Source organism: Dama dama, chromosome 1 (genome assembly GCF_033118175.1).
Source record: "Dama dama isolate Ldn47 chromosome 1, ASM3311817v1, whole genome shotgun sequence".
Classification (NCBI taxonomy): Eukaryota; Metazoa; Chordata; class Mammalia; order Artiodactyla; family Cervidae; genus Dama; species Dama dama.
Genome location: NC_083681.1, coordinates 82,064,193 through 82,086,620, shown reverse-complemented (window position 1 = coordinate 82,086,620; position 22,428 = coordinate 82,064,193). Strand labels below are relative to the sequence as shown.

Genomic DNA, 22,428 nt, shown 5'->3' with positions numbered 1-22,428 from the left:
TTCTAAGAGCCTCGGGGATCACGCAGCACCACTCTGGGATCCTCTGTTGGTCAAAGCCACCCCCACAGTCCTGCGGGTTCAGGGGAGGGCCTCAGACTCCACCTCTTGATGAGGAAGTGGCCAGTCCTTCAAGAGCACGTGGGATGGAAATGTTGTCGCGTCCATTCTTGGAAAACCTAACCTGCCACGGCCGCTGTTAATGTCTTGCTGACTCTCCTCCCAGGCATCTCCTTCTGCATATTCAGTTTTACATGAGTGGATTTTAGCGATACACACCTTACTTGTTCTTATTAGATCACTTGTCATTTTGCAGGTTAGTAACACGGCTTGTCACACAGTGAGTTAGCAGCAGACTTGGGTCAGATCTGAAGCCTCTCGAGGACAAATCTAGGTCTTATGCTGGCCCACATGGAATAAAGAAAGCAGAGGTCAAGTGACGGCTCCTGTTGGAGCTATGGGACAGGGTGGATTTTGAGGTACTCGAGGAAGGATGTTAAGAGGATGTTTGGTAACCCATAGAAAAGCAGGTGGATTTTACACCTGCTTTTTAGCAATGTAGTTTGAAGGAATTGGTAACAACTGTCCTCAAAGATGCAGTAGCTAAACTATAGGTGGTACATGCACTTCTTATTGTCTGAGTTATGAACAATTTTCACAGAACTCTCTAGTTGCATAGATGATAATCAATAATGTATGTTACTGTTGTGAGTCACCATGGGCATAAGGCACTTTGTTTCCAAGACCAGTGCAGTGTGGAAAAGCCCCAGCCCCACAGTGACTGGAATAGGAAGCAGATTTCTGAAAGCTCATCAAAAGTTAAACCATCCTGTCTATGCTATGGACTCTGAGCAGAATCATCCATTTTGCAGTGGGGACAAAAGGAATTCAGACGCTCAGGGCATCACAGGGAGAACCCTTTTTCCCACAGAGGAGTCTCCTCAGGGCCCCTTTCATGTCCTTGTTCCTCAGGCTGTAGATGAAGGGGTTCAACATAGGGGTCACCACGGTGAACAGCAGTGCCCCGATCTTGTCTCTGTTGTCAGGGTCAGAGGACGAGGGGAAGAAGTAGACCCCTATGATGGTCCCGTAGAAGAGGAACACGACTGTCAGGTGAGAGCCACAGGTGGAGAAGGCTTTCCACCGCCCCTCTGGGCATGAGAGTCTCAGGACAGCCCTGGTGATGCAGGTGTAGGAGACGAGGATGAGGGCGAAGGGCAGGGTGACGACCGACGAGCCCACGACAAAGAGCACGAGCTCGTTGACCGCCGTGTCTGAGCAGGACAGCCTGAGCAGCGGGGCCAAGTCACAGAAGAAGTGCGGGAGAGCGTGGCCGTCACAGAAGACGGATCGGAGGAGGAGAAGGGTGTGTGTTAGGGCTACAGCGTTACTGAGGGCCCAGGGGGTGGCGGTCAGCCAAAGGCAGAGCCTGGGTCCCATGATGGTCGTGTAGCTCAGAGGGTAGCAGATAGCCACAAAGCGGTCGCAGGCCATGACCCCCAAGAGGAAGTTGTCAGTGACAACAAAGACAATGGAGAAATACATCTGTGTGATGCAGCTCTCATAGGAGATGGATTGACTCTTGGTCTGAATATTCATCAGCATTTTGGGGACTGAGGTGGAAATGGAGGAAATATCAGCCAAGGATAGGTTGGCGAGGAAGAGGTACATGGGGGTGTGAAGGTAAGGGTCCAAGCCGATGGCCATAACGATGAGCGCATTCCCCACCACGGTGACCAGGTACATAGCCAGGAAAAGCACAAAGAGGAGCTCCTGCTGCCCAGGTTGGCTGGAGAGTCCCAGGAGGAGAAATTCGGAGATGCTCGTTTGGTTTCCTTCATGCATATTTCTGCTGATCTGGAGAAAGGACCACAAAGTCTTCACCCCCACATGAAAAGCCAGTGTGGGGCCATTCACCTGGGGTCATGGCAGGGAGGTGGACACTCCCTCTAGGCTGAAAGGGAATGAAGGATGGAGAAAGATTATTTAATAAGGAACTCCGTCAGCAGTGCAGAGACTCAAGAAATGCCTTAGAAAGAAAAGTTGGGGACATGATAGATATTTCTCAATGAATATGTTTTAAACTCTAACATGGTTCGGAAAGTGACTTTTACAGTTGGCTCCAAATTAGTGACAAGCCCTGAACTGAGGACAATATATGAGGTATGTTCCATTCTCTAAAGATGTTAGATAACTCTGAAGGAATTACTTAAAAATGAACTAACTGGTCCCAAGACCTTTCCCACTATTCACCTGCATCCTTTTGAAGAGTCATTAAAGTAACGAGTTTGGGGACTAGCCAACCGAGTGTTAGGTATGCTCATTAGAATAATTCAGGGGCCAACCCCAAAAGAACTGTTCTTGGAGAAGGTGTACAAGAAAGGAAGACCAGAAATTTACTTCGTTTGTGGTTAGATGTTAGGCGAATGGAGAAGGTTTAGGGGACATGTAAGAACCTAAACTCTTGGAATTTCCTCTCTGTCGGAAGATGGGAAGCACAGTGGATCTGCTCACTGCTTATATGGCAGGACCATCCTGCATCTATCCTCACACGGGACACAGCATGACTTGCCCACAGGCCAAGTGGTGGCTGCGGGAAGTCGCTGAGCTCAAGCCTCCTTGTTGGGACTCCAACCAGGAAGGAGCCTTTTGGGGTAGAGGAGGTTATAGAATAAGGGGTCAGGGAGGGGCTGTCTTAGGAAACGGCAGTCAGAGAGAGATCAGGGAGAAAACTCATCGCCCTTGTCAAGGAAATGCTTCGTGGAGCAGTCCCTGAAAGGCCTCTGAAGAATCCCAAGCGTTCTCACGATGGAGCCGGCCTGCCACCCACAACTCACCACCCCCGAGTACTCCACAGCAGCAGAGAGAAGATGCCCCCTTTCCACTGCCTGTCTTCCCCTTATGGCTCCCTGCGCCACACCCCACGCTGCAGAGCTGACTCGGCTCAGAAGGGAGGACGCAGGCTGCGAAGGACGCGAGACTGAAGTTTCTAACTGGGCTGGGCTTTTGGCCACCTGGAAGTGAGTCTTTAGTTTCAAGTTAAAACTTATTTTTACAGGCTAAAAGTGATCAGAAAATGATAAGAACCTCCCAAGGTGCTACCTGGGGCAGGGATGTGACTATTGGGAAGAAAACTGGCTTGAGAGCCGAGAGGCCCGGGTCTCACCTTTCTGCTCTCCTGGTATTCGCTCCCTCTCGGTTTTCTCTCTCTCCGCTGTTATCTCCAAAATCTTTGTCCCTCAAAGATTAGGGAGAGCCAAGTCTCCACGTAGGTTTTCTTTCCATGAAGGAGCCAGAAGAAAATCAATTCTTGACCCCAGGATTTTGGAAAACTGGAAAAGGCAGTGAAGACTTGAGTAGGAGGTCCGGGGTCTCATTGCCCCCATGAAGCGTGACTTACAGACAGAGAGACAGAGAGAGAAACTTAGAGTGGAGGAGCCAAGGCCAAACCAAAGAGACACAGAGGAGCAGCAGGCATCTCTACCCAACCTCGGGGCCAGACACGGAGCAGCCTTCGAGGGTCCTGGGAGGGTGAAGCCCTGGGCTGGTTTGCGCTTGACCAGCATGAGCAAGTGTGTATTTTGAGCAACGATCTCTAACCTCCCCTTCCTGCCCTACATGTCCTGCCACGAGAAGTTCTGCAAAACCCTCCCCGAGTCCCTGGGGCCCCTGCCTAGCTAGCTGAGAGCAGCAACGCTGCAGCCTAACCGGGCTCACCTCTGGAAGAGGCTCGGACCTCAGGACGCCACTGGGCTCTAGACCTAGCAGCTTAGCTTGTTGGGGGCAGGGCTGCAGGGGAGACAGACAGCAGGTCCCGTGTTCTTCCCAGAACCAGGCTCTTTCCCCAAGCACAGCGCTGATACAGTCACGGCGCCGGGCTCACGTGGGACAGTGAGCTACTTCCAAATCCCTGGGGACAGTGTCCCTGAAGGGTTTTCCTCAGGACAGATGGTTGTTTTCAGATCCCAGGCTCAGTGAGGTCTACGGGGAATAGATAGGCTGCTCAGCTTTTTTGTTTGTTTATCTTCAGGCGCCTCTTCCCACCTGTGATTCCCTGTTTGTAACTTAGTCGCTTATTACCTATGGTAGCAAGTGAATTATTTGCTGCATGTCTTATGTTCCTAGCGAGATAGATGGTAAGAATTTTGAGAGTTCCTTCTCTGCTTTCTCGCTAGTGACAAGTAGAGCGAAAACAGTAAATACCTCAAGAGCCAACTGTAATTCCTGCACTAGGGATTATGACTCCAAAGAAACACCATCCCTCGTGGAAAGGGGTAAACTACAGTCTCCTTTCCACTTGAATGGATGTCAGTGTTGGAAGGGAATCGGGAGACCCAGCGATTTGGCCTTTGGAGCTCGTAGTTGTAAACTAAAGAAGTAAACTCTGGGTTTTTAATGTTGAAAAGAAACATATTGCAATGATATTTGGTTGTTCACAGATACACTGGGAAGGCTGGAAATATAGACCCTGAAATAGACAGGAAAAAGGAAGGCTGTGTATACAGTGAAAGTGAAAGTTGCTCAGTTGTGTCTGACTCTTTGTGACCCCCATGGACTGTAGCCCACCAGGCTACTCCATCCATGGGATTCTCCAGGCAAGAATACTGGAGTGGGTGGCAATTCCCTTCTCCAGGGCATCTTCCTGACCCAGGGATGGAACCTGGGTCTCCTGCATTTCAGGCAGATTCTTTACTGTCTGGGCCACCAGGGAAGCTCATATAGCCAGAAAGATAATCAGAATTAATCAACTCCTACTTCTAATCACTACACATGCTTCATAATCTAGTACAGCTACTTCTCACCCAAACCAAGAAGAGTCACCTCCTCCTCAACAGGAATCAGTGTAACCCATGGACTAACTGTATAGATATTTGTGACTAATATTTAAAATAACTGAGTAATGGAGAAAAAAAGGCAAATTGTTCTGTCTATCTATCTGTCTGGTCATGACTAGGAAAGAAATGTGTGTGGAGCCAGAATCCTTATTTCTATGACTTGTCCATGAGGCATATTTTTGAGTTCCTTCTCCTACTACTGCTATGGTCTGAATATTTGTGTCCCCTTAAAATTAGTATGCTGAAACATGACCCCAGTTGATGGCACTAGGAGGTATAGTCTTGGAAGTTGATTAGGTCATGGGGACAGAGCCCTCAGGAATGGGATTAGCATCCTTATAAATGAGGTCTGAAAAAGCTCCCTTTCCCCTTCCACTTTGGGATGATATAATCAAAAAATGGCAGTCCATGAACCAGGAGGCAGGCTCTCACCAGACATTGAATTGCTAGACTCTTGGTCTTGGACTTCTAGCCTCCAGTGCTGTAAGCAATAAATTTCTGTTATTTATAAGCCACCCGATTTATGGTATTTTGTTATAGCAGCCCAGAGGGACTATGATAACTACTATCTCATCACAGGTCTTCTCAGTTCTAGAGCCTGAAGGAAGAATTTCAGTCTTGATATTTTATTGGGAAGATGAAATCCCAGGGATTTAAGAAGGAGGACAATAGAGGGTGAAGAGGCTAGGCTAGATGCAACACAGTGCAATGAAAGGCGCTGTTGCAAGGGTGATTGTTCACAAGAACATGGTCTCATTAGATATATTCAGTCAACATACTCTTCTGGAAGGAGAAATCCTAGCTAGGATCAGTCCAGGGAGAGAAGAAATGGACACTTACATGCCCTGTTCCTTTTCATCTCTTGCTTCCCATCAGTCAACATCCATCCCGGGTGGGGGGGGGCTGACACTCTCAAACTTGCAAGTTGCATCGTCTGTCCCCTTGGTGGCCACACGGGAAGTTAGGAATCATATTCCACAAGAAGACTTTTTGAGTTCAGAAGCTGAGGGAAGCTCTGCATGGGCACGCTGGGCATATAGGTTTAATGCAGGTATCAGCCAGCTAGAGAGCTTGGAAAGAGCTAGCAGAGTTCCAGGGGTGAACTATGTCATTAGAAAGAAGAAAGTAATATAAAGTTTGTGTCCAACACCACCCAACTCCTGTGCTACTCATATCTATTCACATCCTCTCATTATCTCCAGTTATCTAGTATAATTTTTGCCAAACAATGAAAATACTCTGAGAAGGGAAGTTCAAGCCCAATTAGTCTAGAGCAAGGCTTCTCATTCTTTTATCCATTATTGCCCAGGCACATCCTTAAGGAGCCTTTATAGATCCTTTAGTCTCACTTCTCTCCATCTCCCATGAAATTAAACATGATGACATAAGATTTTGTCAGATAGGGTTGAGTTTTAGAAAGGCACAAACCATTAAAATGTCTGATTTTTTTCACCCCTGAAGGACTAACCTTTACCCTCTTGAGGGTGAATATCATTCTTGTTGAGACCCTCCCAGAGTGGTGGCAAGTCTTGATCTCCTGCAAAATTAAGTCCAAAATGTCATCAGAAAATATCACAGTCTTCCTGTCTGTGGCTGATGCTCCCTCCCTCTACCAATGGTCTTCCCCTTCTGCCACCATCACTCCGTAGATGCCCTCACTCAGGGCTCAGAGTGTGGCAGGTCTAGATGGTTTTCTGGGGAACCCAGAATTTTTCCCTAGCTCCGCCACAGTGCCGGGAGCCAGCACGCGAGATCCCACCCATGACAAGGTCGTGAGGAGAAGACCTGACAAGCAAGGCAGATCAGGACTTCAGGGATTTCGAAAAGCTGCCCCGGCGCTCACCTTAAAGATGATCTCTGTCTTTCTGATGCTTGCTATATTAGACTACTCCCTAATTTCGGTGACACAGGTAGAAGGCCTTCCCCGATCTATTTCCAAACAGAATCAACTTAGAACTTTACTTAATATGTCCGCCGGACTGTTGTATCCTATAAGATTATCCAGGATGAAAGGAGTGTTTCAATTTAGACCCCTTTGCTGGCATTCTAGCCTGCTTGGCAAATGCGTGCTAATGCATGTGACTGCTCACAACACCTTAATCATAAACAGCATAAAGAACCTGATCACATAAAGGCCCTAACAGGCACAGAGCCCTTCGGGGGTGAGGAAGCCCTATTAGAGAACACAAAAATATTATTCTAAAAGTGGTTATAGTTAAAGATTTAGAAAAATAAGAGTTCAGAATTGTTAATTTTAACCAGGAATGCTAAGCAGGGGCTGCCTCACTGGAGCTGCAGAGTCTTTGTGTGGTAAAACTTTTAGATAAATTTAACTGATAACTTCTGCAAAAGGACTGACCTTTGTGTTCATTCAAGAATAGATTACCTAAAACAGCTTTGCATTCACCTAGGTCATAAAGTGTCAATAGGCCCTGAGGCCAGAAGATAATGTACAAGACCCTCATAAACAAAGAAGTATGCAGAAAACACCCTGGTTTCGTGAAGGATGAGCCAATGTAATATTAAACTATCTTCTCCTTAAAAATGTACTAACTTAGAATATAAAAGCTACGGTAAAAAAAATAAAAGATTTGCCAGACTCTGCTGCCCACCCCATCTGGTCACTTTCTCTGTCTCTCTCTCTTCCTCGCAGACTTGGCCCCATCAAGGCTGGTCTCACGTGTCTTCCCTCACTGACGCCGTTCATCCTGAGGGTACCCCCTGGGTCCTGCCGGGGCTGGACCCCAGCACCACAGTATGAGCCATGAGTGAAGGAATTCACCAAAATAAAGCCTTTGTTCACACATACAAAAATTTAGCCAAACTTTAGGCCAGCTTTCTTTATAATCAATCACGAAGTATTGGAAACAACACAAAGGTCCTCACATGAGAAAGGGAAAAACAACAACAACAAAACCACTGCATAAAATTTATATTATGGAATTCTACTCTGCAATTTAAATGTTCTACTATAGATATCAAGCGACAATATAGATGGACCTCAAACTGAATTATTCCAAGTGGAAGAGGTCACAAAGACTGCATATTCTATGATTCTAGTTAAGGACACACTCGCAAAGGCAAAATTATGTGGAAAAATTATGGGTTATAAGGGTCAATGGGTTGGTGACTGAGTTAACTGCAAAGAAACTCAGGGAAATTTATAGTGGCTGACTGTGGTAGTGGTTACCCGACTCTATATTTGATCAGATTCTTACAGTTATACAGTAAAAAGTATACATCTTACTGTTTGAAAATTATGTGCTAATTAAAAATGAAAACAATATAAAGTAACAAAAAAAAAAAAAAACATGTACACACTCAAAATATCCAACGTGGTCCTCACAGATAGTCTAATTACTTCTTCCTAGAAAAGTAGGAAGAAGCACTGTAGACGTTCTCACGCAGCCAGCCCCTGAGAGCACCATGTCTCTGTAAGTCACTCCTGGTTCCCATGCATTAGCTTCTGAAAGCCAACCTGACTCTGGATGACCTCCCTTTAGAGGAACCAGACTGTGGTCCTAGGCTCTGTGATCACCCTGTATTCATCTAAATGTTAATAGTTGTTTGTACATGCAGGTCTTCTTCTGGCTGTTAAGATTTCCTATGACGCTATAGCCATAGCCGAGGAAACACTCCAAGGTAAAAATGAAATTCAGTAAATATACTAAGCTTTACTTATATTCTGTATAATTTAATTATATTAAAACTACAAACCCTCCTCTCAAGTTACTTTATACACATTTCTTTATTTGCTATTTACAAACACAATTCTATGGATTTTGGGGGGGGGGGGGGAAGTAATTCTATTACATTTATTTTACAAATGAAGAGGTGAATGATTTCTCCAAGAGCATAAAAAGAATGCATGGAGAATTCTGAACTTGAATCCAGATTAACATAGTTTACACTATTATTCCCTGACTTAGAGACCTTGAAATCTTTGAACACCACTTGAGAGAGGTTCCCTAGCAGTATTTACGCTTTATTCCATGGCTGAATTCTTTATTCCAAGCAGCTCTTCAGGATTGGCTGCTGCTTGTTTTCAAGCAGCAAGGTAAGTGTCTACACTCAGTTGCTGTTGTTTAGTAACTAAGTTGCATCCAGTCCTTTGCAACCTCATGGACTGTAGCCCACCAGACTCCTCTGTCCATGGGATTTTTCCAGGCAAGAATACTGGAGTGGGTTGCCATTGCCTTCTCCAGGGGCCTTTCCGACCCAGGGATTGAACTCATGTCTCCTGCACTGGCAGGAAGATTCTCTACTGCATTATACACGTTCAGTGAAAACTGTAATTCATGCAAAAGCAATGTGGCAGCTACACCCAATGATTTACTAAGCACAGATATACTAATAGATATTTTGAACAATTGTTTAAACATTCAGGAGTTTTCTTTTAAAAAGCTGCATATTAAACATCAAAACTTCTATCAGTAGGAAGTTAGGTGATACTTAGAAACATTATCATGATGTTCCTCTAAAAAGATTATTGAAAAAAATAGTCTAGGTGATGCTCTAATTAGGTACTAATTTCATCCTGTTCACTATATGTGAGCCTCTTATTAGAGGCAAAGGGAAAAAAAGGAGAGTTATATGACCCTTCTTTAAATTACAGAAGAGACCAAAGCAAATTAGTAAGATTCAAGTTTCATTTTAATATTTTCCCAGAATTTTATTTTTAATATTTCTAGCATAGCTACCCATGTTGGCAGTGATGTGGATAAAAATATAGGCTTTTGATTAGGTTTTAAATGGGTTTAAATCTTGAATCATCCTCATATCAATTGTGTAATTGTAAAGCACCACATTCCTTCAGAAATTCTCAATTCTCTAACAGTAAAATAAGAATAAGAATGCTACCTACCTTGCACACAACACATTTTTATATATTAAGCTCTTAGCATTTGTTGCAGAACATAGTATATAATAACATGATTATGTACATTAAGTTTGGTGAGCATAAAGCCTTCATGGGCTAGGAGGAACATGATAGAGAATAGGAGATAGCATTGAATGGCTGTCTTTCCAAAGGATTCTGATTCAAATAAAAGGAATTAAAATACTGTTCCTACACAAGAACAGATTCACATAAAATATTTAACAACTTGAGGTTTGCCGCTAAAACAGACCTGCAGGGTAAAGGCAAGCCACAAATAATTATTCACCTTCTATCTGTGATTCAAATATGGGATTACCGTACTGAAAAAAAAAGAATGAGTTTAAGAAAAGGAGACTCTTTAAACACAAGTTAAAATATGTCTTTCAAGGAATAATTTTTTTTTAAGAAACTGGCTACATGAAAGTACCAAACCAGGCAATTGTATGAGTGGAGCAGGAACAGAGCGAAAAGTACTGGAGGGTGTAGAAAGTCATGGTGACTTTATGGTGTGACAAAAGGCAAGTTAAGAAGCAGCTTCAAGATTTCACAACTCACACATAAAGCACCACATGCTGCATCCACCTTGCCAAATCAATGTAGAAACCATCGTTCTATCCTAGTAATGTTATAGCTGACACTAAGCAGGGATGATAAACAGGTTTACTCATTGGTTTTCAATGCAATGTCTCATTGATTACTCAATAGCACCTTGAGTTAGATCTCACTATGGGAAATAGATGGGGACATAGAGGAAACAGTGTCAGACTTTATCTTTATGGGCTCCAAAATCACTGCAGTTGGTGACTGCAGCCATGAAATTAAAAGACGCTTACTCCTTGGAAGGAAAGTGATGACCAACCTAGATAGCATATTAAAAAGCAGAGACATTACTTTGCCAACAAAGGTCCGTGTAGTCAAGGCTATGGTTTTTCCAGTGGTCATGTATGGATGTGAGAGTTGGACTGTGAAAAAAGCTGAGCACCAAAAAATTGATGCTTTTGAACTATGGTGTTGGAGAAGACTCTTGAGAGTTCTTGGACTGCAAGGAGATCCAACCAGTCCATCCTAAAGGAGATCAGTTTTGGGTGTTCATTGGAAGGACTCATGCTGAAGCTGAAACTCCAGTACTTTGGCCACCTCATGCAAAGAATTGACTCGTTGGAAAAGACCCTGATGCTGGGAGTGGTTGGGGGCAGGAGGAGAAGGGGACGACAGAGGATGAGATGGCTGGATGGCATCGCCAACTCGATGGGCATGATTTTGAGTAAACTCCGGGAGTTGGTGATGGACAAGGAAGCCTGGCGTGCTGCCATTCATGGGGTCGCAAAGAGTTGGACACGACTGAGCGATTGAACTTGAACTACTTTTATTTTGTAGATGGAAAATTTTAGGTTCAGGGGACTTATGTTAGGATTCATGATTTCTGGATAGCAAACAGTAAGGCTGATCTGCAAATCATCCCAGAGTCCAAGATCTATATATGAGGCTATGCTTTCCTCACAGAATCACCTCGACTGGTTGTATAAGTCCCTACTGGTCAAGTTATCCCACCACAAACACTGTGTATATAAGTCTCAGTAACTACACCCTGAAACTCCAAACACTGGATTTGAACCAATGGAACAAATGAGCAATTTTAAATTAAGTTAAATTTAATTTGATTTAAATTTAACTTAATTACAGTTAAATTTACTTATTTACAGTTAAATGCTTTGGCCACCTGATGTGAAGAGCTGACTCCCTGGAAAGGACCTCGACGCTGGGAAAGATTGAAGGCAGGAGGAAAAGTGGATGACAGAGGATGAGATGGTTGGGTGGCATCACTGACTCGATGGACATGAGTTTGAGCAAGCTCAGGGAGTTGGTGATGGACAGGGAGGCCTAGCACGCTGCAGTCCATGGGGCCGCAAAGAGTCCGACACGACCGAGGGACTGAACAACAATTTGATTTAAATTCAATTAAGATCATTTTGCTTGGAAATCACTCTATTTGGATCAGAAACTTGGCTTGCCATCAATATTTATGTAAATATGAATCAAACCAGTCAGTCCTAAAGGAAATCAACCCTGAATATTCACTGGAAGGACTGATGCTGAAACTGAAGCTCCAATACTTTGACCACCTGGTATGAAGAGTTAACTTATTGGAAAAGACCGTGATGCTGGGAAAGATTGAAGGTGGGAGGAGAAGGGGATGGGAAAGGATGAAAATGTTAGATAATATCACAGATTGAATGCACATGAATCTGAGCAAATTCTGGGAGATAGTGAAGAACAGGGGAACCTGGCATGCTGCGGTCCATGGGGTCACAAGGAGTTGGATACAACTTAGCAAAACTGAACAACAACAACAACAAAATATGAATAAATTACTCACCATCTTGTTCCTCACTATTTAAATAAAAATAAAAACTAACCAACTTCTAGAAATTGCTGAGATGAATCAATGGATATACGTGCAAAGTGTCTAGAGCTGTTATGGTAGTTGAGTGATGAAGTGTAAGCTTTTGGTGGTGGCTTAGTCGCTAAGTCTTGTCCAACTCTTGCAACTCCATAGACTGTAGCCTGCCAGTTTCTTCTGTCCATGGGATTCTCCAGGCAAGAATACTGGAGTGGGTTGCCATTTGCTTCTCCAGGGGATCCTCCCGATCCAAGAATCGAAGCAGGACCTCCTTCATTGCAGGCAGATTCTTTACTAATTGAGCTACAAGGGAAACCCTACAAGTGTAAGCTTTTACTAGGATAGGAAAAAAACTGAATTGGCAGAGACAGAGCATCCCAGATAAGTAATCTTGACCAAATCATTAAATTTCCCAAATATAAATTTACAAATATACAAAATTTTAAAACTAGAGAGATAAGGTCTCTGTTGGTTTGGGAAAGTTTAAAATTTAACAGTTTTTAAATCTAGATAATTAATGTATTAAATTTTGCAGTTAGATATCAACAGTCTTGAAATATGTATTAGCTATAATGAAATAAGCATGTGATACATAAACACTTCAGTTTCACTGCAATTTTTATTCCACTTAACCCTCTTGTCCTTACTTTCACTTGCTACAAGACATCTCATGATTCCCAAAGAACATCAATAGACCATAGGATAGAAGTGACACAGTTTGTCCTCATGTCTGACTCTGTGACTCCATGGACTGGAGCCCACCAGGCTCCTCTGTCCATGGGAGTCTCCAGGCAAGAATACTGGAGTGGGTCACCATTCCCTTCTCTAGAGGATCTTCCCAATCCAGGTTTTGAAACCAAGTCTCCTGCATTGCAGGCAGATTCTTTACTGTCTGAGCCATCAGGAAAGCCCTCTTTACAGTTTACAAGGTCATCTCCTGTAATGCTTGTGCTGCTCAGATGTTCTTTTTGCAGCCTTTGCCACTCTGGAGAATTACTTTTTGACATTAGTGGCCTGTGATCACTAGGCAACAGTGTGTAAACCCCTAAATTACACCACCACCATGACACTATGTGTGTGTGCACATCTGATCATAGCTGCTATTTTTGTGGCTTCCTGAAAGCCTCCATCCATGTTGGGAATACATTCTGTCTCTCTATCTGTAGATCCAATATGGTCCATCACTTTTTCTGTGATATTCCAGCCTTCATGGCTCTGTCTTGTTCTGATAGGCATGTACGTAAGATGGTTCCTGTTTCTGTAGCCAGCTTCAACATCTTTTTGGCTCTCTTGGTTATCTTCAGTTCAGTTCAGTCGCTCAGTCATGTCTGACTCTTTGTGACTCCATGAGTGGCAGCACGCCAGGCCTCCCTGTCCACCACCAACTCCCAGAGTTTACTCAAACTCATGCCCATTGAGTCGGTGATGCCATCAAGCCATCTCATCCTCTGTTGTCCCCTTCTCCTCCTGCCCCCAACCCTTCCCAGCATCAGGGTCTTTCCCAATGAGTCAACTCTTCACATCAGGTGGCCAAAGTATTGGAGTTTCAGCTTCAGCATGAGTCCTTCCAATGAACACCCAGAACTGATCTCCTTTAGGATGGACTGGTTGGATTTCCTTGCTGTCCAAGGGACTCTCAAGAGTCTGCTCCAACACCACAGTTCAAAACCATCAATTTTTCAGCGCTCAGCTTTCTTCACAGTCCAACTCTCACATCCATACATGACCACTGGAAAAACCATAGCCTTGACCAGACGGACCTTTGTTGGCAAAGTAATGTCTCTGCTTTTTAATATGCTATCTAGGTTGCTCATAACTTTCCTTCCAAGGAGCAAACATGTTTTAATTTGATGGCTGCAATCACCATCTGCAGTGATTTTGGAGCCCAGAAAAATAAAGTCTGACACTATTTCCACTGTTTTCCCATCTATTTGCCATAAAGTGATGGGACCAGATGCCATGATCTTAGTTTTCTGAATGTTGAGCTTTAAGCCAACTTTTTCACTCTTCTCTTTCACTTTCATCAAGAGGCTTTTTAGTTCCTCTTCACTTTCTGCCATAAGGGTGGTGTTATCTGCATATCTGAGGTTATTGATATTTCTCCCAGCAATCTTGATTCCAGTTTGTGCTTCTTCCAGCCCAGCGTTTCTCATGATGTACTCTACATGTAAGTTAAATAAACATGGTGACAATATACAGCCTTGACATACTCCTTTTCCTATTTGGAACCAGTCTGTTGTTCCATGTCCAGTTCTAACTGTTGCTTCCTCATCTGCATATAGGTTTCTCAAGAGGCAGGTCAGGTGGTCTGGTATCCATCTCTTTAAGAATTTTCCATAGTTTATTGTGATCCACACAGTCAAAGGCTTTGGCATAGTCAATAAAGCAGAAATAGAGGTTTTTCTGGAACTCTCTAGCTTTTTCGATAATCCAGTCGATGTTGGCAATTTGATCTCTGGTTTGTCTGCCTTTTCTAAATCCATCTTGAACATCTGGGAGTTCTCAGATCATGTACTGTTGAAGTCTAGCTTGGAGAATTTTGAGCATTGTTTTGCTAGTTGGTGAAATGAGTGCAATTGTGTGATAGTTTGAACATTCTTTGGCATTGCCTTTCTTTGGGATTGGAATGAAAACTGACCTTTTCCAGTTCTGTGGCCACTGCTGCGTTCTCCAGATTTGCTGGCATATTGAGTGCAGCACTTCCACAGCATCATCTTTCAGGATTTGAAATAGCTCAACTGGAATTCCATTACCTCCACTAGCTTTGCTTATAGTAATGCTTCCTAAAGCCCACTTGACTTCACATACCAGGATGTCTGGCTCTAGGTGAGTGATCACACCGTTGTGATTATCTGGGTGGTGAAGATCTTAATATCCTCTATATTCATATTTACACCATCCTAAAGGTGCACTCCTCTGCAGGGTACCAGAAGGCTTTATCCACCAATGACTCCCACCTCACTGCAGCCTCCATCTTCTATGGGGCACTCATTTTCATGCACTTAAAGCCCAACTCCAGCCACTCGATGGACACTGACAATATAGCATCTGTGTCCTACAGTAGGGTCATCCCCAAGATCAATTCTGTGGTCTCTAGCCCAGGAACAAAGATGTCAAGAGTGCATTCAAGAAGTTTCTTTATTAGGCAAAATTGTCTCTAGGTTTGTGATTTTTGATGTCACAGGATTCATGGAAACTTTGTTTTATTTTTCTCAGGTCTTCTCCATGTATGCAATCACATTTAAAGGCCACACTGAATTAAATTCCTGAAGGCTTATCCTACTCAAGGAAAATTTATGTCCAGAATTATAATACCTGAATGCAAATGGCTAAGATGAAGCACAACATATCTTGTGTCCAACTCGTCAAAAACTTTGTCAAGGAGATTTTTGACCAAAAGCTCATTCTATATGCATGTCCTCTATCACATGCCACTCTAAAGATACATGTGAAACAGAGGCATAAATGAACCCATGAACAGAGGTCTCTGTATGTGCCTCACATGGATGCATATATATGGGAGTGTGAAATTTGCCATATATGATGGAATGTGTCTGGTTTTTTTAATTTAAATAATTCAAGTAATTAATTGGAGCATTAAAACATCAATTTAAATTGAATGTTACTTATTTCTTTTGTTGAATTTAATAAGTGTCATAACACTTATAAATGTTATAAGTGGCCTAGATCAAAAATAAAATGATAAATTTTAAATAAAAGTATTTGCTTTTTCACATTTTATCTATAGATTCATAAGTATAACACATTAAGTTAATTTTTATGAGTTGACTGAGTCATTTTATACAATCAAGATGTTCACATTAAATTTTCCAAAAGAATAGACGAGCCAGAGTCCAATAAAAATGGAGAAAAAAATAAAAACATTTTTAATTAGAAAATCACTGCATTTAAGTTATAATTGACTGAAATTATTCTGAATGTTCATATAAATATAAACATGACATATCTGTCAGTATGTTTCTCATCTTGGAACCATTTCTAATTATTATTTTAAATGATTCTTTAAGAACTATTTTAGGTTACATAAAATATTAAAAATAGAACCAAATGTTTCTATGTAATTTTGTGGCAGGCTGAAAATAGCCTGCCTAAAGATCCAAGGCTTAATTACTGGAATCTGTGAATACTAATTTATATGGCAAGAAAAATGACTGTTTAGAATGACTATTAAGAATTTTAATTTGAGAGGTTATTCTGAATTATCTCTGTGTATCCTAAACCCTAAGGAAATCCCATGTATTATTATAGGAAGGAGTTAGAGAGGATAGGATTCTGGAAAAATGCAGGAAGAGAATGCAGAAAGACTGGGAATATGGGTGCCTCTCTAGACAACAACTGCACTGGAAGAATCTGTCTGGTGTAAAAATTTGGGAACTCTGGACTCTGAAGGCTTGCAACCTTCAGAGGAAGATTTGGATGATAAATTTTGATTGATTTCAGCTCTTACAGACCCATTTCCACCCCTCGTGGTGTTACAGGCAGCTGTGTTTGTTTTCCTAGGGCAGCTTGCAGCTCTAGGTGATGGAATTCCAGGCTGGCAAAAAGGACTCTTATTTTCCCAATACTGGGAACTTGTGCCCTGCTTTCTGATTGTTGCTTCTAATCACAAAGTTGCAAACAAAGAGATAGGCAGCCATTGTTGCTGCAATAGAGATCTCCTCAAGAAAATTAGAGATACCAAGGGAACATTTCATGCAAAGATGGGCACTATAAAGGACAGAAATGGTATGGATCTAACAGAAACAAAAGAGATTAAGAAGAGGTGACAAGAAAACACAGAACTGAAATGAAATGAAAGTCGCTCAGTCATGTCCAACTCTTTGCAACCCCATGACTATATTGTCCATGGAATTTTCCAGGCCAGAATACTGGAGTGGGTAGCTGTTCCCTTCTCCAGGGAATCTTCCCAACCTAGAGACTGAACCCATGTCTCCCTCATTGCAGGCAGATTCTTTACTGTTTGAGCCACAAGGGAAACCCAAGAATACTGGAGTGGGTAGCCTATCCTTTCTCCAGCAGATCTTCCGGATCCAGGAATTGAACCAGGGACTCCTGCATTGCAGGTGGATTCTTTACCAATTGAGCTACCAGTGAAGCCCAGAATACACAGAACTATACAGAAAAGATTTCAATGACCCAGATAAGCACGATGGTGTGATCAGTAACCTAGAGCCAGACATCTTGGAGTGCAAAGCCAAGTGTGCATCACTATAGACAAGGCTAACAGAGGTGATGGAATTCCAGCTGGGCTATTAAAAATCCTAAAACATGATGCTATGAAAGTGCTGCACTCAATATGCCAGCAAATCTGGAAAACTCAGCAGTGGCCACAGAACTGGAAAAGGTCAGTTTTCATTCCAATCCCAAAGAAAGGCGATACCAAAGAATGTTCAAAATACCACACAATTGCACTCATTTCACCAACTAGCAAAACAATGCTCAAAATTCTCCAAACTAGACTTCAACAGTACATGATCTGAGAACTCCCAGCTGTTCAAGATGGATTTAGAAAAGGCAGACAAACCAGAGATCAAATTGCCAACATCCACTGGATCATCGAAAAAGCAAGAGGATTCTGGAAAAACATCTACTTCTGCTTCATTGGCTATGCTAAAGCTTTTGACTGTGTGGCTCTGAACAAACTAAAGAAAACTTTTCAAGAGATGGGAATACCACACCATCTGACCTGCCTCCTGAGAAATCTGTATGCAGGTCAAGAAGCAACAATTAGAACAATGGACTGATTCCAAACTGGGAAAGGAGTACGTCAAGGCTATATATTGTCACCCTGCTTATTTAACTTATGTGCAGAGTACATCATGAGAAATGCTTGGCTGGATTAAGCATAAGCTGGAATAAAGATTGCCAGGAGAAATATCAGTAACCTCACATATGCAGATGACACCACCTTTATGGCAGAGAGTGAAGAGGAACTAAAGAGCCTCTTGATGAAGTTAAAACAGGAGAGTGATAAAGTTGGCTTAAAACTCAACATTCAAAAAACTAAGATCATGGCATGCAGTCCCATCACTTCAAGGCAAATAGGTGGGGAAACAATGGAAACAATGACAGACTTTATTTTCTTGGGCTCCAAAATCACTGCAGATTGTGATTGCAGTCATGAAGTTAAGACACTTGCTCCTTGGAAGAAAAGTTATGACCAACCTAGAAAGCATATTAAAAAGTGGAGACATCACTTTGCTAACACAGGTCTATCTAGTCAAAGCTATGGTTTTTTCCCAGTAGTCATGTATGGATGTGAGAGTTGAACCATAAAGTAGGTTGAGTGCTGAAGAATTGATGCTTTTGAACTATGGTGTTGGAGAAGACTCTTGAGAGTCCCTTGGACTGCAAGTAAATCAAACCAATAAATCCTAATGGAAATCAACCCTGAATATTCATTGGAAGGACTGATGCTGAAGCCGAAACTCCAATACTTTGGCCACCTGATGCGAAGAACTGACTCATCGGAAAAGACCCCAGGGCTGGGAAAGATTGAAGGCAGGAGGAGAAGGGAAGGCAGAGGATGAGATGGTAGAATGACAACACTGACTGGTTGGACATGAGTTTGAGTAAACTCCAGGATATGGTGAAGGACAGAGAAGACTGGCATGCTGCAGACCATGGGGTTGCAAAGAGTCAGACACAACTGAGTGACTGAGGAACAACTCCCTCAGCTGAAGTGATTTCCAGGGAATTTAAGAAGATGCTTGTGTGTGAGTCACTCAGTCATGTTCGACTCTCTATGTGACCCCATGGACTGTAGCCCACCAGGATCCTCTGTCCATGGGATTCTCCAGGCAAGAATACTGGAGTGGGTTGCCATTATCTTTCATGGGGGATCTTCCCACCCCAGGAATTGAACTTGGGTCTCCTGCACTGCAGGCAGACTCTTTACCATCTGAGCCACCAAGGAGCTGCATTAAAAAGTACAGTGCTCTTTTTATTTGCTCACATTATTTTTCTCTTTTTCCCCTCTTTGGGAGCCCTAAATTAAAACCAGGACATTCAAAAATGACTACATATATGGGGACATTGGAAAGTGACCACAATTACCCAGGAAAGGGTCAGAAAAGATCTGAGAGGACCTTAAGTTTACATTCCAGGCTGATTCTTGGCATAGCGACATCCTACAACAATAAAAAAGCAAAAACAAGAAACAGAAGCAATAGCAGAAAGCATCAAACCCTGGGGAAAGAAGAAAATCTTATGTCCAGAATTGGTAGATTAAATTGTTTAGTTTTAAACAGTAACAACAGCAAATCACTAGGCAAACAAACAAACAAGAAAGTCTGTCCAACTCAAAGGAAAAAAATAAACAGAAACTGTCTCTGAAAAAGACCTGATTTTAGATTACTAAACAAAAACATTTAAAAAAGTTGTCTTTAAAATGCTCAAAGAACTAAAGGAAGATGTGCAAGAAGTCAAAAAAACAATATGAACAAAATGGAAATCTCAATAAAGAAAGAAAATCCAGCAGTAGAAGCTATCCCTGAGGAAAACCAGATGTTACTCTAACAAGCAAAAATTTTAATTAGATAACACAAATCTGGTCAAAGAACTAAAGAATACCAAGCCTGAAAATTCAAAGGAAAATAGAGAACAATGTCTCACCAAATAGAGAACATCAATATAAATATACAAATTATTTCAAAAACCAAATAGAAATTTTAAGTTGAAAATAAATGAAATATAAAATTTACCAAAGTTGATTAGTAGCAAATTTAAGCTGAGAGAATAAAAAAATTAAAGAGTTTTAAGATAGCCAGTCTGAGGAACAAAAATTCAAAAGTAATGAAGAAAATTAAAGTCTCAGAGACAAACAGGATGCTATCAAGAGTACAAATATATGTATAATGGGGAATCTCAAAAGAAGAGAGAAACTGCAAAAAGAATATTTGAAGAAGTGATTCCTGAGGAAAGAATGAAATATATATAGATTCAGATATTTTAGCAAAGTGAGACAAACTATTAATGACAAAATTATTAACATATTTTTAACATTACATATAATTTGTTGATGCTTAAAGAATCCACCTGTGATGCAGGAGACCCTGGTTCATCTTCTGGGCCGGGAAGATCCCCTGGAGAAGGGAGAGGCTACCCACTGCAGCATTCTTGGGCTTCCCTGGTGGCTCAGTTGGTAAAGAATCCATCTGCGATGCAGGAGACCTGGGTTTGATCGCTGGGTTGGTAAGATTCCCTGGAGGAGGGCATGGCAATGCATTCCAGTATTCTCACCTGGAGAACCCCCATGGACAGAGGAACTTGGAGGGCTGCAGTCCACAGGGTCACAAAGAGCTGGACACGACTGAGCAGCTAAGCATAGCACATCACATTGTAATTCTCGGTACTTAAAAGTTTTAAATCAAACATTATATATTTAAGTTCATTAAAGTATGCTGTTAATTCTCCCTATCATGTTAATCATTCTTTTTTTCTTCTTCTTCTTACTAGATTACACTGCTTTACACAGGCATTTATTTTCCTAACTAAATTTCCATCTGAAATTATCTAAAAGTAGTACATTTTAAACGATAATTTTAATTGAGAAGACGTGTAAAGCATGGAAAGAAATGTAATTTTAGGCCTGCCCACCCAGTGCTGTGGGAGCAAGCACACACAGTCTGGCCACAATGCAGCAGCCAGACCCTTGGTTGACCCAGGGAGCCCCACAGAGACGTGGACTAGACATTTGTCTATTAAAAATAAAACTGCTCTAACAGGAACAAGATGGCAGAGGAGTACGTGGACATGGAATACATCTCTCTCCATGGATACATGAGGAACACACCTTCAGACACAGAAGTGCATGCAGAATGTCAGCTAGAGCAGACAGGAGCCTGACCAGCAGAAAAGAATATACAGACCCATGTAAAACTTGCGATCACGCCCTGAGTCTTTGGAGTAGGAGCACTGACTCCAAGACCCTAGACTACCAGAGAACTAACGCTAGGGTGTGTCAATAGTGAGAACTCACACAAAGGAAACCACTGGAATACAAGACCCACCATCACCCAACCACTAATAGCAGCCTGTGCAGGACGCCCCATCTAAACAACAAGCAAAACAAAAATACAAAACCAGTCATCAGCAGACAGGATTACTACCTCACTCAGCCTTGCCCATCAGAGGAAAAACAAACAAACAAACAAAAACTCAGCACAAATCTCATCCTATAAGAAACTTACACAAACCACTGGACCAACCTTAGAAGGTAGAAACCAAAAGGAAGAAAGAATTCAACCTTGAAGCCTGGGAAAAGGAAACCTCAAACACAATAAGTTAAAAAAAAAAAAAAAAGAAAAGAAAAGAAAAAGCAGAGGAACACTACACAAATGAAGGAACAAACTAGAAACACAGAAGGCCAGATAAAGAAGAGGAAATAGGAAAACTACCTGAAAAATAATTCAAAATAATGATAGTAAAGATGGTCAAAACCCTTGAAAGTAAAATGGAGAAAATGCAAGAATCAACTAACAAAGACCTAGAAGAATTAAAGAATAAACATGCAGAGACAAACAAACAACACAATTACTGAATTAAAAATACTCTGGAAGGAATCAATAGCAGAATAGCTGAGGCAGAAGAACAAATCAGTGAGCTGGAAGATAAAATGGTGGAAATAACTTCTGAAGAGCAGAAAAAAAAAGAATGAAAAGAACTGAGCATGGTCTCAGGGACATCTGGGACAATATCAAACACACCAATATTCAAATTATAGGGGTGCCAGAAGAAGAAGAGAAAAAGAAAGGATATGAGAAAAAATTTGAAGAGATTATAGTTGAAAATTTCCCCAACATGGAAAAGGAAATAGTCAATCAAGTCCAAGAGGCACTAAGAGTCCCACACAGGATAAACCCAGGGAGAAACATGCTAAGACACATACTAATCAAACTAACAAAGACCAAACACAAAGAAAGAATATTAAAATCAGCAAGAGGGAAGCAACAGGTAACATACAAGGGGAACCTCAGACTCTTAACAGCTGATCTTTCAGCAGAAACTCTGCAGGCCAGAAGGGAATGGCAGGATATATTTAAAGTACTGAAAAGGAAAAATCTACAACCAAGATTACTGTACCCGGCAAGGATCTCATCCAAAATTGATGGAGAAATCAAAAGTTTTTCAGACAGGTAAAACTTAAGAGAATCCAGTACCACCAAATCAGATTTACAACAAATGTTAAGTGGACTTATATAGTCAAGAAATACAAAAGAAGAAAAAAGATCTACAAAATTAACCCCAAACAATTAAGAAAATGGCATTAGGAACTTATATATCAATAATTACTT

At 41.9% G+C, this 22,428-nt stretch overlaps 1 protein-coding gene and 1 pseudogene across 1 annotated transcript; one reads left to right on the top strand and one right to left on the bottom strand.

Annotated features, from left to right (window-relative positions):
* Positions 1–885: 885 nt before the first annotated feature.
* LOC133039978 (olfactory receptor 1S1-like) lies at positions 886–1,875 on the bottom strand. Its single transcript, XM_061119766.1, has one exon. The coding sequence runs from the start codon at positions 1,840–1,842 to the stop codon at positions 886–888; it is 957 nt and encodes a 318-aa protein (XP_060975749.1). The 5' UTR covers positions 1,843–1,875.
* A 1,506-nt stretch (positions 1,876–3,381) lies between these two features.
* LOC133074458 (olfactory receptor 5B2-like) lies at positions 3,382–15,273 on the top strand (annotated as a pseudogene).
* The last annotated feature ends 7,155 nt before the right edge of the window (positions 15,274–22,428 follow it).